This window comes from Oryx dammah, unplaced genomic scaffold (genome assembly GCF_014754425.2).
Source record: "Oryx dammah isolate SB20612 unplaced genomic scaffold, SCBI_Odam_1.1 HiC_scaffold_24, whole genome shotgun sequence".
In the NCBI taxonomy this organism is placed as follows: Eukaryota; Metazoa; Chordata; class Mammalia; order Artiodactyla; family Bovidae; genus Oryx; species Oryx dammah.
The window spans coordinates 2,841,437-2,860,116 of record NW_024070208.1 but is presented as its reverse complement, the minus strand read 5'-3'; the positions used below and the strand labels follow the sequence as shown (position 1 = coordinate 2,860,116).

Sequence of the window (18,680 nt, the reverse complement as noted above, 5' to 3'; positions counted from 1 at the left end):
CTTTATTAACTTGGAGCTGAAAGGAGGTGGCAACTTAAACAAGGAAATAAAAAGCAGTGGACCTCGCCAGACTAGTTCCATATAACTGCTTTTTAACTGAAGGTGAAAGAGCAGTCACTTGCTTACTGCATGTCATAAAGCAAAAGAGATGCTTAGATAGACCGTAGAGCACAGTCTCTTTCCCCTTAATCCACAGAATATGCTAATTACAAACCAAAAAGGTGCAACTTTTTAAATTTAGTGCAAATAACAAAGTTTATTTTCTTTAATATAGAATTAATAGAATTAATGATGCCCCCAATGGGATAAAATCTTAACCTTTACATAGGAAGACTTTCCTTGAAACACTTCAGATTTTTGTTAAAGTTATTGATTGTCAGATCAAAGGAACTGCAATTTCAAGTTTGTTCATAGAAATTAAAAATTCTTAATGTGGAAAGTTTCAAAATGGCAATTCAATCCCAGAATCATCATTATCAGGGGGGGAAAAATGCTCTCTCCCCTAAGAGTTTCGGCAGCACTGTAACATTGCATCCGTTTACATAAAGGTATGTGCATTCTGCAAAGAGAGGACATATATTCCTATTACATCAGCTTTGGAAATGTGTTCAGTTGCCTTACAGTCTCCAACAGGGTCTAATTAACATGAATTCAACAGTGATCATAATGAGCTTACCAATCATCTCCTCACAGCTTTATTATATCCAGTTTTATGTTTTCCGTGCTATGTTGATAGCATACAGATCCCAATTAAGGAGAAACCTGGCCCTTTATAAATAACATACATGGAATATACATGGATATGTAGCAAGCCTGGACGCTGATGATTTGATGTTCACTAATGTTGAAAATAATAAAGTAAAAATCACAGTGACTTGAAAAGATGGTATTTTCTTAAGGACACACTGCTGAACACCTGGCCACCTACCTGTTCTCTGAAGCATTATGTATAATTCAACCACCAAATATAGAACACATGAACACCAGGAGACAAGAAAAGCATTTAAAGCCCATTACAATCCTGAATAAGCCAAAACCTCAAGTACATAGAAAAAGCACTGCAATCATGTATTTAGCTTTATTTTTCTAATATATATCCTAATTTAAAACTATATAAAGTCATTGATATAAAAAGCAATTTTTTCAAGTGTTACAGCTTAGAGCACGGCTTTATATTTGGCTTAATCATTTTTTTACCAGTTTAATTTATAAAGCTCGTAATCTTGCCAGCAGGGCTTCAACTTCAGGAATGGGTTCGTTTTTAGAAACAGAGCCAAGAAGTCCCATTTCCTTTTCTCTGGTGCTTTCTGCATCACAGGCCTCCTTCTTCTCAACTGCCTTGGTCGTCCGTGTAGAAGTGTGAGTGTCTAGATTATAATTAAGCTCCTTGGCGACTGCAGTCCTTGTTGAGCTGCAATTGATATTGTAGTGTGAATGTGACCCTTCTGTCAACTGCAACTTCTGATTTTCTACAGTAAGGAAGAAAGAAACATTAAACTTATTACTGTGATAAGCAAGGATTGTGCACATTATGAAACACTGAAATAAGTATTCTCAACAAACAAGTCCTTTTTGACAGACTAAACTAAAAAATATTCAAGAGTAAGGTAGATTTAAAATAAACACACAGAGGTTAAGAATAAGCTAAAAAATATAAATAGGCAACTATTTCATTAGTATTAATGGTTACTTCCTGCTTCTTTTGTGCCTGAAACACCCATCACTCAGTTATTAGCAAGGTTGGTCCTGCATTTCATTCAGGTCTCTGCTCAAGTGCTCTTGAGAGAGGCCATCTCTGATCATCCATCTAAAACAGCACTCACCTTTTCATTACTCTGTCTTAACCTCGTCTTTCCCTTCACAGAACCTATGACCACTGGACACACCATATACTTGCTTACTCGTCTGCTGTCTATGTCTTCACTAGAACATAAGCTCCGCTGACAGCAAGGACATTGTTCTAAACACTGCTGTAACACTGGTGCCTAGGGTGGCTGTGGAGCAAAGTAGGTGCTCAATAAATATGCATTGGCCAAATAATTTATTGCTACACCTAAGACAGGCATTAGTTTGAATAATAATGAGATTAATTTCCTTCTGAAAATATAAAGAAGGAAAAACTAACAGGAAATTAAAAATCAAATTGTCAAAATTTCCTAGCAAATCAAAATAATGTCATAATTTGTCAAATGCATACACATATATCAATACAGACCTGTAAACTATACACACATGTATATTCTTTCATTGGTAAGTGACAGCAATCCCAGCTTCTCCAGGCTGTGAGGCAAGAGGCATAATAGCTAACAGCTGAATGACTCTAGCCACTTGACTTTCCCAAAGAGCAACAGATTTTCTCCTAATTAACTCTCACATCGTACAACTTTATGAGTAATCTCATGTAGATCTCAAATTCAAAAAAACACAGAACCTTCAATATTCTCATAACCTTGAACGTGGCCTGAAAATGGCTTCAACAAACTTGCCATGACATTTAAAGTTTTTTGGTTATTTGCTGAGAGATGTTCCATTATCCCAACAGCGATGACTTTGGAGCAGAAGCAGTCACTCATGACAGTGTGTTTTATGTGAGTGCTGAAAATTCCAACTGAAAACAGCTTGTACATTAGAAGGCGGCTGCTGAAGGTATTTACTGCACTGTCATTTCCTGTCTGGGGTTCCCAGTGATGGATGAGTATTTTACTCACTTTTCTGGACAATCTCAACAAATTTTAGAAGTCTGATCACCTTTTAGCTGTTGGAAGGAAATAAATACACTCTTCCTGTCACCTTCTTTATCAGGTGGGCAATTGTTACTCAAAAGTAAAAATCTACACAGCAGTGACTTTCTCTTAGGGATGTTTATCTCTATAGTTTATAACGTGCGTATCATGTTTGCAGTAAAAAGCACAGCTTACACTGTATTCCTACAGTTCCCAAGACCACACACAAAGGTTTTCTTTTCCTAGCATCAACTCTCCTGCCCCAAAGTGTTTGAAAACTGCACTGTAGCCAAGTGAAGATTTTTAGTCTGCTTACTGCTCCTTCCCAAACGTTCCTATCTTTTCTTGTCATTTGAGTTCTTGTAAACAACTCCATCATGATGATATCTCCAACAAACTATAATTTATTTTGCTGCTGGGGCAACTCTCATTACATTTTTGATGACAGAGAAGAGATTTGATTGGCTAAAATATAGGTCTATATTGTACATACATAAAGTATTCCACATCTTTCCCGGCTATAATGTATCAAGCCCAATTCCGCATCTGGCAAAGTGAAAACAGCATGGGATTTTAAGGTACATTGGGGTTGAAGTCCAAGGCCCACCCCTTGGCTTTACAGGTTAGCTCACCTCTGTGAGTCTCAGGTTTCAACAGTCAAACTCCAAGAGCAGGTGTGAGAACTAAAGGGAAGGATGAGGGTGACAGCTCCTTGGAGGAACATGGCTGTGCCTTCCTCTGCCCAAGCCTCGCAAGTGAGGCTTGTGCCGCCCAAGGCTTGTTCAGATGCTCTGACCTTTCTGACTTTCTGGTGACCGTAACCATGAGGGTTGAAACACCATTTTATTAATAGCTTGTGTTTATGCAGCACTTTTACTTTTAAAGCATTTGTTGCACTCGAAACATTGCCACTGTCATTTTATAGATTGAGAGGTAAAAGCAAAAAGAGGGTAAATCATTTGCTTAGACTTAGTTACTGAGTAAATCAGTGGCAGGAGCCAAATGCTGTCTCTGGAGATACTAAGGCTGTCTTCAAGAAATTTAAAAAGCTTTTGCCAAGAAAAAGTGCTAAGTAATTCAAAGCTAAGTTTCATAATAGCAATGTCCTGTACTCATGCTTCAAAATGCTTTCTGACAGACTTCCTGCCTGCATAACTCTGTGGATGGTGTACCTATGTCAGCTACCTCAGCATCTCCAAGGTCACACGTAGACTCCTTTTCTCTCCTGGTATTACCTAAATGCCTGACTCTGAACTTCAGGTACAACCTTTACCCTCACAGGGCCCTGGCACTCCTTGTCCACTCTCCTAGCCCACCCTCTTCCCTTCTGCTCTCCCAGCAAACACCCAGCCTGCTCCCCTTCCCCTTCCCCTCACTCACCCACAGAGGGATCAGAAGAGACCCTCCATCAGCTGCTCACTGCAGCATCCACACTCCGTCCCCTCGTGCTCCCTCCCCTAGGGTGGGCACCCGCCTTCCATCCTGTGGCGGCTGTGCCCTCTCTCCTGCATTTTCAAGGTTTCCTTCTTCAAGCAACCATTTCCCTCAGCATACAGGTACTCTGCAGTTAACGACCCCAATCTTTAAAGAAGAAATGTCTCTGTCTCCACATCCTGCTCCATTCTCTCTTCCATTGTTGGCTGCCTTGGTAACAAAACATCTCAGAAGAACTGCCAATACTGCTGCCTCATTTCCTTTCTTCCCTTTTTTTTTCTTGAACCCGCTCCAATCATGCCTTTGACCCTTTATGCTCAGACGCTCAGTCGTGTCTGACCATTTGGGACCCCGTGGACTATAGCCCACCAAGCTCTCTGTCCATGCAATTTCCAGGCAAGAATGCTGGAGTGGGCTGCCATTCTCTTCTCCGGGGGTCTTCCCTTCTGACCCTTTACTCTTCTGAGACAGCTCTCGTCAAGGCCACTAGTAAACCAGCGTTGCTAAAAACAAGATTGGCACACCCCTTGGATGCTTTTGTTCTCCTTTACTTGACCTATATCAGATCCAAGGATGAAATGCCCAGCAGAGAATGGGCTTTTCTTTTACCATCTGCTTCTGCAGAGAATTAGGTGGATAACACTGGGCAGCCAATGCAGGCTAAAGCGTTTCCACTCTCTTGAGAAAACTTTAGATAGTTTTGGGCTAGCTTTAGGCACAAAGTGATAAGAAGAAAAACCAAGCTGGCATGTAACTCTTCTGTGGTTTTAGATGGAGAATCTTTCTTGAGAAGCAATAGACAAGACAGTATAACATAAAAAGAGGTCATTCCTGAGACCACTGAAGAAATAAGAAAGTAGAGAGCTCCTTTCAGAATGAGCGTATAGCTGTTAGAAATTCCTTGGTAACACTTCCCTCCAGCCTGCACCTTTATCTCTCAGCATCCCAACAGCCTCCATCCTGGTTCTCAGCCTTGGGAGGCCCAAGCTGTAGCACTGAGGAAGTCACATCCCAAACTGCAAAGTACGAATGAAGTTAGGTAGACTAAGGTTCCCCTGTTCCACTGCAAACTAGAGTAGAGAAAGCTCCCAAGTTGGAAGATCTCTTTTATACATTTTATTACAATGTTGGTTCAGGTATCTTTTGCCATAACTATCGATACTATTTTAGAAGTCTGCTATTGGTGGTTTCCTATGGGCTGAACTGGAGACCCAGTGAAGTGAAGTCGCTCAGTCATGTCCGACTCTTTGTGACCCCATGGACTATAACCTACCAGGCTCCTCTGTCCATGGGATTTTCCAGGCAATAGTACTGGAGTGGATTGCCATTTCCTTCTCCAAGAGATCTTCCTGACCCAGGGATTGAACCCAGGTCTCCCACATTGTAGACAGACACTTTACCGTATGAGCCACCAGGGAAAAGTCTGCTATTGGTGGTTTCCTGTGGGCTGAACTGGAGACCCAAATTCCACACAAAAAACATGCACTTAATTTCTAAATGGTTCACTTCAAACATCAGGGCGATACCTCAACTCTGCAAGTTGGCGAAAACTCTATACAGGTGCTCAGAGCTATGAAATAAATCACAATTTGAGGCCAGTGGGCTCGTATCTTTTTTTATGTGAAATTAGTTCCAAATACAAGGTGACATACTTGGACACATGGGCTCTTTAAATGGAGATGAAAACATTAAGGCGAAGTAGAATGCTTCCTTAGTTCTGCAGAGACAGGAAACTTGTGCTATTATTTTATGAATCAAATCCAAGGTTTTTTTTTTTTTTTTTTTAGCTTTAAGATATTATAATTGACATCTGTGAAAAGAAGTATGATCTATCTAGGACTACTGCCAATATCCAGGCCATTGGTGATTGGAGAACAGATGGGCCAGGGCCAGCTGCTATTTTTAGTGCTAGGCCAGTAAGGAAATCCAATCTACACATCTTGTATTTATGTTTCTGTGGAAATAAACAGGGTGAGAATACATGGCATTATCCTTTAAGATAGGGAAACTCACTTATTTCAATTTAATTCCTACTATAGAATTGGTTCTGCAGTCCCACACAGGTTTTTTTTTTTTTTCTGAAACTAAATGAAAAGTTGGAAATTGTTGAAAAGTTGAATGGGTCTCAAATACAGAGAATCTGCTAGAACCGAGAAAGAGAGAGAGAGGGAGAGAGGGGGAGAGAGAGAGAGAGAGAGAGAATAAAAGCCTTAAACCACAAACTGGGCTGGATCCAACATGACCTTGGCAGAATACAGATTTGGATGACAAAGAAAGCTAGAAACAAAAAACCATACCCAACCCATCATCCTGAGTTAACTTTTGCATCATTTCTTGAGTAACAGAAAAGACACAAGAACCGGGAAAGTCGCTGAGAAAAAAGAAAATATAAATGTATGCAACCTGGCATCTAAATGAGGAAGCCTTTCAGCCAACAGCTGTTATGCTTCCTGAGGTAAGAAGGCAAGGCTAAGGCTCTGGCTGACAGCCCTTGGGGAAAACCCTCTCTGCTACAGGAAATATCGGTTATGGTTCAGAAAGAGGCATTATTTCCTTTAAGTCAGTATTGATCCTCCATCACATTGTGGTTCTAATGGGCACTGGGTTCTTAGAAGTGCCAACTCTCAGATGAAATATGAAATTGAGCTCCTGCCTTTTCTGGTCAATGGTGAGCCTGTGGCAGTTTGACAGGAGGAAGAATATAGAACTCTGGTGTCCTAAATTGACTGCATCTCTTCAGTCTTCCTGAAATTTGATCTCTCCTTACAGTTGTTTACCTTTTGCTCTTAACTATTACTTTGACCTACTAAGTAGCTGTTTGGTTTACCCAGTAATACCATTTCTTTGGCAGGAGAAAAAATGACCCATAAATATTATTTTAAAGCACTACTGGGCCTACATGATAGTAAAGTGTGTGACAAATATATGTTTTTAATCTATGCAATAAAAAGTTACTGCTGGCCACCCACAGCCTTTACCCCTGTGGTTTTCCTTACTATTGATTTACTGGTGCTATAAATAATTGTCTTTTCTTTGCTTCATTTTGCTGTTTATTTTACTTTTTGTATTGAAAACATATAAAAAATGATAAAAAAAATCAAAAGGGCATTTTGTATATACCAAAAAATCTTTTAGGAGTGTCAAGAAATTCTTATAGAAACCAATTAAGTAGATACAAAAATGACAAAAAAAGATTACTCCCCCAATTTAAACAAAAGAAAGCAGAGATGACAGATAAAAGCCATTTCTAAATAAACGAGATAGCTGAAAATTAAATTAGGATTTTTGCATTAACCAGATATATACACTTCTATTCACTGGTCATAGCAAACATTCTCTTCCAATAACAGAAGAGACGACTCTACACATGGACATCAGCAGATGGACAATGCCAAAATCAAATTGATTATGTTCTTTGCAGTCGAAGATGGAGAAGCTGTATACAGTCAGCAAAAAAAAAAAAAAAAAAAAAAGACTGGGAGCTGACTGTGGCTTAGATCATGAACTCCTTGGTGCAAAATTCAGACTGAAATTGAAGAAAGTAGGGAAAACCACTAGACCATTCAGGTATGACTTAAATAAAATTCCTTATGATTATACAGTGGAAGTGACAAATAGATTCAAGGGATTAGATCTGATAGAGTTCCTGAAGAAATATGGATGGAGGTTCGTAACACTGTACAAGAAGTTGTGATAAAAACCATCCTCAAGAAGAGAGACATGCAAAAAGGCAAAATGGTTATCTGAGGAGGCCTTACAAATGGCTGAGAAAAGAAAAGAAGCTAAAGGCAAAGGAGAAAAGGAAAGATACATCCATCTGAATGTAGAATTCCAAAGAATAGCACGGAGAGAAAAGAAAGCCTTCCTAAGTGATCAATGCAAAGAAATAGAGGAAAACAACAGAATGGGAAAGACTAGAGATCTCTTCCAGATAATTAGAGCTACCAAAGGAACATTTCATGCAAAGATGGGCACAATAAAGGACAGAAACTGTATCGACCTAACAGAAGCAAAAGATATTAAGAAGAGGTGGCAGGAATACACAGAAGAACTGTACAAAAAAGATCTTAATGACCCAGATAACCACGATGGTGTGATCAGTCACCTAGAGCCAGACATCCTGGGCCTTAGGAAGCATATCTACAAACAAAGCTAGTGGAGGTGATGGAATTCCAGTTGAGCTATTTCCAATCCTAAAAGATCATGCTGTGAAAGTGTTGCACTCAATATGTCAGCAAATTTGGAAAACTCAGCAGTGGCCACAGGACTGGAAAAGGTCAGTTTTCATTCCAATCACAAAGAAGGGCAATGCCAAAGAATGTTCAAACTATCATACAATTGCACTCAGTTCACATGCTAGGAAAGTAATGTTCAAAATTTTCCACATGAGGCTTCAGCAGTACATGAACCGAGAACTTCCAGATGTTCTAGTTGGATTTAGAAAAGGCAGAGGAACCCGAGATCGAATTATCAACATCGGCTGAATCATTGAAAAAGCAAGAGAGTTCCAGAAAAACATCTGCTTCATTGACTAAGCTAAAGCCTTTGACTATGTGGACCACAAGAAACTGTGCAAAATTCTTCAAGAGATGGGAATAACATACCACCTTCCCTGCTTCCTAAGAAACCTGTATGTGGGGCAAGAGGTAACAGTTAGGATCGGACACAGAACAACTGACTGGTTCAAACTGGGAAAGGAGTGCATCAAGGCTGTATACTGTCACCCTGCTTATTTAGTTTATAAGCAGAGCACATCATGAGAAATGCCAGGGTGGATAAAGCACAAGCTGGAATCAAGATTGCTGGGAGAAATATCAATAACCTCAGATATGCAAATGACACCACCCTTGTGGCAGAAAGTGAAGAAGAACTAAGAGCCTTTTGATGAAGGTGAAAGAGGCTTAAAGCTCAACATTCAAAAAATGAAGGTCATGGCATCTGGTCTCATCACGTCATGGCAAATAGATGGGGAAATAGTGGAAACAGTGACAGACTTTATTTTTGGGGGCTCCAAAATCACTGCAGATGGTGACTACAGCCATGAAATTAAAAGACTCTTGCTCCTTGGAAGAAAAGTTATGACCAACCCAAACAGCATATTAAAAAGCAGAGACATTACTTTGCCGACTAAGGCCCGTCTAGTTAAAGCTATGGTTTTTTTCCAGTAGTCATGTATGGATGTGAGAGCTGGACCACAAAGAAGGCTCAATGCCAAATAATTGATGCTTTTGAGCTGTGGTGTTGGAGAAGACTCTTGAGAGTCCCTTGGACAGCAAGGAGATCCAGCCAGTCAATCCTCAAGGAAATCTGTCCTGACTATTCATTGGAAGGACTGATACTGAAGCTGAAGCTCCAATACTTTGTCCACTTGATGGGAAGAATGGACTCATTGGAAAAGACCCTGATGCTGGGCAAGACTGAAGGCAGGAGGAGAAGGGGATGACAGAGGATAAGATGGTTGGATAGCATCACCAACTCATCAATGGACATGAGTTTGAGCAAGCCCTGGGAGATGCTGAAGAACAGGGAAGCCTGGCATGCTGCAGTCCTTGGGGTCTCAAGGAATCTGACATGACTGATCAACTGAACAATAGTAACAATAATTCAGTCTTTGTCTATTTCACTGTCCTTTGAATAAAAATTTAAAGACAGCACTGCTGTTTTGCACAGTCACTCAACACATTTTCAATTCAAACTTTCACGTGCAAAGCAACTTCCTCTTAACTTTTATATACCAAAACCAACCAAAGCGTCTGTTTACTAGTCTTGCTACCTGTCACTGACAGCTGTCTCAAGCTACCAGGCACTAGTGGTCTCCAGTGTGTGGCTTAGCAGCCATTAAGTAAATGGTTTTTAAAGTATGCAATTGCCTGTCAGCTGATGGATACCAGATAGTAAATAAATTCATGGGTTGGTCTGGCAGTTTATGAGGAAGAAGGTAGGCAAATTACACAGGTATATAGCTTGATATTACAGTTAGTGGATACATAATATATGTTAAACCCTTTACATGTTATTTAAAAATGTTTCCAACAACTCTAAGATAAAAGTATTAACAACTTCTCTGGTCGCTCAGATGGTAAAGAATCTGCCTGCAATGTGGGAGACCTGGGTTTGATCCCTGGATTGGGATGATCCCCTGGAGTAGGGAATGGTTACCCACTCCAGTGTTCTTGCCTGGAAAAATCCCATGGACCGAGGAGCCTGGCGGGCTACAGTCCATGGGGTTGGAAAGAGTTGGACATGACTGAGCGACTAACACTTTCACCAACATTTAATAAATGAGGAAACTGAGGTTTAGATAAGTCCATGAACCTCAAGGTCACAGAGACTTCGATACTTGCCTCCAGCAAACATAACTCACATCTTACTCCCCCACAGCTCTGGGGGCAGAGGATGAGGCTATGGCAAAAGACATATTGTGAAAGGGAAAGAGCACTTTACACTTGAGATTTGAGGAGAAGCCTATACCCTGTGCTAATGACCAGGAAGTGGTACTGGAAAATGACCAGATGAATACTATAGGAACTAAATATTTTCCTTAGGCCATTTCTAAGTGGTATCTTATAGTGTGCTTATATATTTTTATTTTGTATATTTCCTAAGTCAGCATTTACTAGATACTGCAAACACACAGATTTTTTTTTTCCTAAATGAGTAAGGTATGTTATTTCAACTCCGTTTCACTTTCATAGAATCATATAATATCGAGGCATGTAACCTCAGGTTTGGAAAGACCCTTAGTGAGTTGCCAGAATGATCTATCCAAAGCCTGAATTCCCTTTACTCAGAATCCCATCCAATGGTTGTACAGTCTAAATCTGAAGACCTTTAGTCATAGTCTCACCATCTCACAAGGCAATATGTTCCTCTAATAATTAAATATTTTAACTTATATTTATCTAGTGTTTGTTCCCCTAAGATCTTAGTCACTAGCCCTACTGATTTTTCCCACTAGGGCCTTATTAAGAGAGTCTCAAAAATATACAAGCAACTCTTGCAGCTCAATTCCAGAAAAATTAACGACCCAATCAAAAAGTGGGCCAAAGAACTAAACAGATGTTTCTCCAAGAAGACATACAGATGGCTAACAAACACATGAAAAGATGCTCAACATCACTCATTATCAGAGAAATGCAAATCAAAACCACAATGAGGTACCATTTCATGCCAGTCAGAATGGCTGTGATGCAAAAGTCTACAAGCAATAAATGCTGGAGAGGGTGTCGAGAAAAGGGAACCCTCCTACACTGTTGGTGGGAATGCAAACTAGTACAGCCACTATGGAGAACAGTGTGGAGACTCCTTAAAAAACTGGAAATAGAACTGCCATACAACCCAGCAATCCCACTGCTGGGCATACACACCAAGGAAACCAGAACTGAAAGAGACACATGTACTCCAATGTTCATCGCAGCACTGTTTGTAATAGCCAGGACATGGAAGCAACCTAGATGTCCATCAGTAGAAGAATGGATAAGAAAGCTCGGGTACATATATACAATGGAGTATTACTCAGCCATTAAAAATAATGCATTTAAATCAGTTCTAATGAGGTGGATGAAACTGGAGCCTATTATACAGAGTGAAGTAAGCCAGAAAGAAAAACACCAATACAGTATACTAATGCATATATATGGAATTTAGAAAGATGGTAACAATAACGCTGTATCAGTTCAGTTCAGTTCAATTACTCAGTCATGTCTGACTCTTTGCGACCCCATGTATGCGAGTTAGCAAAAGAGACACAAGTGTATAGAACAGTCTTTTGGACTCTGTGGGAGAGGGCGAGGGTGGGATGATTTGGGAGAATGGCACTGAAACATGTATGTTATCATATGTGAAACGAATCACCAGTCCAGGTTCGATGCATGAGATAGGGTGCTCGGGACTCGTCCACTAGGATGACCCAGAGGGATGGGATGGGGAGGGATGTTGGAGGGGGGTTCAGGATGTGGAACACATGTACACCTGTGGCAGATTCATGTCGATGTATGGCAAAAACAATACAATATTATAAAGTAATTAGCCTCCAATTAAAATAAATACATTTATATTTAAAAAAAGAGAGTCTAATTCCTCTTCCATTCACCAGTTCTTCAACGATTTAAAGGCAGATATCACAATCCCCAAATCTTTGCCAAGCCAAACATCCACAATTTACTCAACTATTCTTCCAGAGATCATGAGCTGAAGTCATTGTTAACTCATTAGTTAACCCGCCAAGTACTTATCCACCACGCTTGGTGCTCAGGCCTTGAGACATTCAGGGTCCTGACATTTCTATTATGAACATGTAAAACCATACTCAGTAGTAGTCCACAATTCTGCAGAAAAAACAAACCCAACTAGTGTACCAGTACCAAAACACACTAGAACTGATGCTCATAGAATCTTTTTAAATATAACCTTATAAACTTGAAGTTGATGTTTCAGCCTAATAAAAATCTGCTTAAAACTATCTGTATTTATTCATTGGAGAATTCAGTCCTGCAATACATTTGTAATGAAGACGATTTTAAATGAAATAATTTTATGTATGACTTTATATATATGAAAATGTTCCTTTAGGTTTCCCCAGCCTGTTACCACACATAGAGTCACATTCACTAGCCATATCGAAACAAAAGCACTATGTTCAAGGAACAAGAAAAACAAACTCATATCGTCTAATTCTGATCTAACTGCTAGAATGTAAGCTCCACAAAGGCAACAATCTTTGTTTCATTCACAAAGAATAAATAAAATAGTTCTTAGAATAGTGCCTGCTTTATAACAGGTGTTTAAAACATTATTTCTTGAGTGACAAAACCTAAGCATGCCATAAGTTTATCACCGTACTTCATATTAATCCTTCCCAAAGGAAACACTTCAGAATAACACTCTGAGAAACTGATGACATGTCAACTTTTATTTAATGTACACGTTTGTGCTTTCTGGCCTCCTGAGGACCTAGCTTCGAGTCTAGAATGGCACTGTCCAATGGAGATACAACAAGCATCATGAAAGCGAGCTACATATGCTACTTTACACTGTCCAGTGGTCACCCTAAAAACTGGGAAAGGAAAGCAGGTGTAACTAGTCTGAACAAGGCAGTTCACTTAACCAATGTCAACTACTATCATTTCAACATGTAAGCAAAATAAAAAATATACTAGTGAAATCCTTAATTTTTCCTTTGCACTAAGTCTTCAAAATCAAATATGTATTCTATAGTTATAGTACATCTTTTTTCCATATATTTTATTCACATATAAGGACAACAAGGCTTTGTTATATTTATATCTAATGTTTTGCAGGCTGATACAGAAAACTGGTAATTCCCCTTAAATTCATTACTACCGGTGCAGATTATATTTCCTGTTATTCCTTGAAGCCCCATATGACGAGAGACTAGACGGGGCCAGTGAAAGTAAATGAAAGCAACAGGTTGAATTCCCATCCATCTCCTTAAAAGAAAAAAATCTTATTTATTTCTCCTCCACAAAGACTTAGTGTGAGAGGCACAGTAGCTGCTTTAGAACCAGAGAAGGAGGTTCCATGTTGAGGATGGCAGCACAAGAGGACACAATGGATTAGTAACACATGAGCCTTTGGGAAGCGTTTTGTACTGTATATTTTCACACTGCAAAATAATTTCTGTATTTTATAATCAATGTTACATTTCGGTTCAGTTCAGTCGCTCAGTCGTGTCCCACTCTTTGTGACCCCATGAATCGCAGCACGCCAGGCCTCCCTGTCCATCACCAACTCCCGGAGTTCACTCAGACGCATTGAGTCTGTGATGCCATCCAGCCGTCTCATCCTCTGTCGTCCCCTTCTCCTCCTGCCCCCAATCCCTCCCAGCATCAGTCTTTTCCAATGAATCAACTCTTCTCATGAGGTGGCCAAAGTACTGGGGTTTCAGCTTTAGCATCATTCCTTCCAAAGAAATCCCAGGGCTGATCTCTTTCGGAATGGATTGGTTTGATCTCCTTGCAGCCCAAGGGACTCTCAAGAGTCTTCTCCAACACCACAGTTCAAAAGCATCAATTCTTCGGCACTCAGCCTTCTTCACAGTCCAACTCTCACATCCATACATGACCACAGGAAAAACCATAGCCTTGACTAGACAGACCTTTGTTGGCAAAGCAATGTCTCTGCTTTTGAATATGCTATATAGGTTGGTCATAACTTTTCTTCCAAGGAGTAAGCATCTTTTAATTTCACCATCTGCAGTGATTTTGGAGCCCCCCAAAATAAAGTCTGACACTGTTTCCACTGTTTCCCCATCTATTTCTCATGAAGTGATGGGACCAGATGCCATGATCTTTGTTTTCTGAATATTGAGCTTTAAGCCAACTTTTTCACTGTCCACTTTCACTTTCATCAAGAGGCTTTTTAGTTCCTCTTCACTTTCTGCCATAAGAAGGGTGTCATCTGCATATCTGAGGTTATTGATATTTCTCCCGGCACTCTTGATTCCAGCTTGTGTTTCTTCCAGTCCAGCGTTTCTCATGATGTCCTCTGCATAGAAGTTAAATAAGCAGGGTGACAATATACAGCCTTGACGTACTCCTTTTCCTATTTGGAACCAGTCTGTTGTTCCATGTCCAGTTCTAACTGTTGCTTCATGACCTGCATACAAATTTCTCAGGAGGCAGGTCAGGTGGTCTGGTATTCCCATCTCTTGAAGAATTTTCCACAGTTTATTATGATCCACACAATCAAAGGCTTCGGGATAGTCAATAAAGCAGAAATAGATGTTTTCCTGGAACTCTCTTGCTTTTTCCATGATCCAGCGGATGTTGGCCATTTGATCTCTGGTTCCTCTGCCTTTTCTAAAACCAGCTTGAACACCAGGAAGTTCACGGTTCATGTACTGCTGAAGCCTGGCTTGGAGAATTTTGAGCATTACTTTACTAGTGTGTGAGATGAGTGCAATTGTGTAGTAGTTTGAGCATTCTTTGCATTGCCTTTCTTTGGGATTGGAATGAAAACTGACCGTTTCCAGTCCTGTAGCCACTGCTGAGTTTTCCAAATTTGCTGGCATATTGAGTGCAGCACTTTCACAGCATCATCTTTCAGGATTTGAAATAGCTCAACTGGAATTCCATCACCTCCACATTCTAAGTCCACAATTGAAATTATAATATACATATTTTAGGGCTTCCCTGGTGGCTCAGATGGTAAAGAATCTGCCTGCAATGCAGGAGACCTGGGTTTGATCCCTGGGTTGGGAAGATCCCCTGGAGAAGGGCATGGCAACCCACTCCAGTATTCTTGCCTGGAGAATCCCATGGACAGAGGAGCCTGGCGGGCTACAGTCCATGGGGTCACCTAGTTGGACATGACTGAGCAACTAACATATACACATATACATGTAATAATTCAAAGATACAGTTAATTCAGAATTCTGTTCTATATGTTATAAATTTGTACTGTATAAGTACAAATAGAAATTAAATATATATTTTTATAAAAATAAATACATATTTTCAGATAGATAATTTAATGAATAAATAACTGAAAATAATTTTCTATTCAATAGAGAAATGGATCTTTTCTGCTATTAGTTTGAATGTTTCCAGGCTTCTTTGTAGCCTTTGAGAAAAAGGGAAATAGTCTCTTAATTCGGAGAAGGCTAAATGTACCATAGCTCTTGAGCCAAAACTAGTTACATGGAAGACTGGCAAAGCTCAAATTAATTTAAGTTAAATAAAACATGTCTTAGTTTGCTATTGAATTGGAATTAGCTGTTGTCTTTTTCTAATTATTAAATGTTGAAATGACCAATGGTTCTATGCTCGTAGTTCTTCTATTCAGTAGCTATTCTCACTTTTATTTTCTATCTATTTATACATGTCTCAAATACATATGCACAGCCAAAACTTACTTCCTTCACTCAAAATTCACAGACCCTATTGGAAGTACATCTTAATTCAGACTAGTCACAGTCTTAGAGCTTAAGAGCCACACACAGCTATTGGCTACTGTCCTGACAGCACAGGTCTAGAACGTGGGGTTTCTACCAGTGCTAATACCTGTAAGATTTTTGAATCAGGTATCTTTATAGAAAACTCTAGTGATGTTGGTGGGAATGCAAACTAGTACAGCAACCATGGAGAACAGTGTGGAGATTCCTCAGTGTGGAGATTCTTTAAAAAACTGGAAATAGAACTATATGACCCAGCAATCCCACTGCTGGGCATACACACTGAGGAAACCAGAATTGAAAGAGACACATGTAGCCCAATGTTCATCGCAGCACTGTTTATAATAGCCAGGACATGGAAACAACCTAGATGTCCATCAGCAGATGAATGGATAAGAAAGCTCGGGTACATATACACAATGGAGTATTACTCAGCCATTAAAAAGAATACATTTGAATCAATTCTAATGAGGTGATGAAACTGGAGCCGATTATACAGAGTGAAGTAAGCCAGAAAGAAAAACACCAATACAGTATACTAATGCATATATATGGAATTTAGAAAGATGGCAACGATAACCCTGTATGCGAGACAGCAAAAGAGACACAGAGGCATAGAACAGTCTTTTGGACTCTGAGGGAGAGGGTGGGATGATTTGGGAGAATGGCATTGAAACATGTATGTTATCATATGTGAAACGAATCCCTGGTCCAGGTTCGACGCATGATACAGGGTGCTCGGGGCTGGTGCACTGGCATGACCCAGAGGGATGGGATGGGGAGGGAGGTGGGAAGCGGGTTCAGGATGGGAAACATGAGTACACTCGTGGCAGATTCATGTTGATGTATGGCAAAACCAACACAACACTGTAAAGTAATTAGCCTCCAGTTAAAATAAATACATATTAAAAAAAAAGAAAAGAAACTCCAGTGATGAGTAACCATCTCAGATGGATTTTGTACTATTCAGTTCAGTTCAGTCACTCAGTCATGTCTCTTTGTGAGCCCATGAACCACAGCACATCAGGCCTCCCTGTCCATCACCAGCTCCTGGAGTTTACCCAAACCCATGTCTGTGGAGTTGGTGATGCCATCCAGCCATCTCATCCTCGGTCGTCCCCTTTTCCTCCTGCCCTCAATCTTTCCCAGTATCAGGGTCTTTCCAATGTGTCAGCTCTTCGCATCAGGTGGCCAAAATATTGGAGTTTCAGCTCCAACATCAGTCCTTCCAATGAATACCCACGGCTGATCTCCTTTAGGATGGACTGGTTGCATCTCCTTGCAGTCCAAGGGACTCTCAAGAGTCTTCTCTAACACCACAGTTCAAAAGCATCAATTCTTCCATGCTCAGCTTTCTTCATAGTCCAACTCTCACATCCATACATGACCACTGGAAAAACCATAGCCTTGACTAGATGGACCTTTGTTGGCAAAGTAACATCTCTGCTTTTCAATATGCTATCTAGGTTGCTCATAACTTTCCTTCCAAGGATTAAGTGTCTTTTAATTTCATGGCTGCAATCACCATCTGCAGTGATTTTGGAGCCCAGAAAAATACGTACTATTAGAAAGCTAATAATTAGTATTAATAAAATTTAGGGATTATACCAAAAATAATTTTTAAGCTTTAGTTAAAAGTTCTAACTGATATCCTAGTAGAAATTAATATTGTCCATTTCCCCATATTTGCTAAAAATACTTCTAAATTTATTATGTCACCATATAGGGGGATGTACCATTCAAAGGGCTACAGTAAAAGTTATAAAATCAAGATCACAAGCCCCAGCTTTGTATGGATACGCAGTTTGGAATTTTCCTCCTCAGTATCAGGGATGCATTTAAATCAGCAAGTTATTTCCCTATGTAACTCAGATTAGAAATCTTAGTTTTGTTCTATTGTCACAGATTGTATGACAATAATAATTAGATATGAGGTAAATATGTGCTGTTTGAATTATATAGGGAAATAAATTGCAGATAAAAATAGAACCCTAAAACTGAGGGGAAAAAAATCCCCAAATACATACCTTATTGAGATTAGGTCCATAAGTGAAAGATAAACTATTAAAGGAATCAGTTACTACAGAAGGAAAATGCTTTTCAAACATTATTATTTTCTTTAGCTACATTAAAACATGCAAGTGAAAGAATGTAATGTCCCAAAATTTAGCATTTCATTGTGATTTTGTTTTATAAGGAAAGGAAGCCACAGTTGTACATTCCCAGGTAATTTGGATTTATGTAACTTCTGTGAACGGTAAAATAGGCAATGACTAAAGATTCAAAGTGTAATTGTGAACCTGAATGCTATAATGACATACCTATTGTTTCCACTGTCTCTGTTTTGACATATGTTTATCCAGCCACCAAGGCATAGGGAGAACAAGTTACCATTCAGATTCTTTTACTTTTACTTTGCAGTTCTGTAGACATTTTAGTAAATCAGTGAAAATTAGAAGGATCTAACATATTAAATGTGACTCTCCTTTCTAAAATGAGATTGACCTTTATTTCTTGCCATTCTCCTTTTCAAATTGGAACAGGACCTACACTGGGCCAAGGTGCAGAGGCACCTGTTAAAGCTGATAGACCTGCCTTTTTTGATTGTT

General features: G+C 39.6%; 1 protein-coding gene across 1 annotated transcript in view; it reads right to left on the bottom strand.

Annotated features, from left to right (window-relative positions):
- Positions 1 to 236: 236 nt before the first annotated feature.
- Positions 237 to 18,680, bottom strand: part of DIAPH3 (diaphanous related formin 3) — a 566,408-nt gene continuing 547,964 nt past the window's right edge. Inside the window, exon 28 of the mRNA XM_040267149.1 lies at positions 237 to 1,469. Coding sequence (XP_040123083.1) covers positions 1,207 to 1,469 — 263 coding nt within the window. The 3' untranslated portion in view covers positions 237 to 1,206. The remainder of the gene's footprint in view (positions 1,470 to 18,680) is intronic.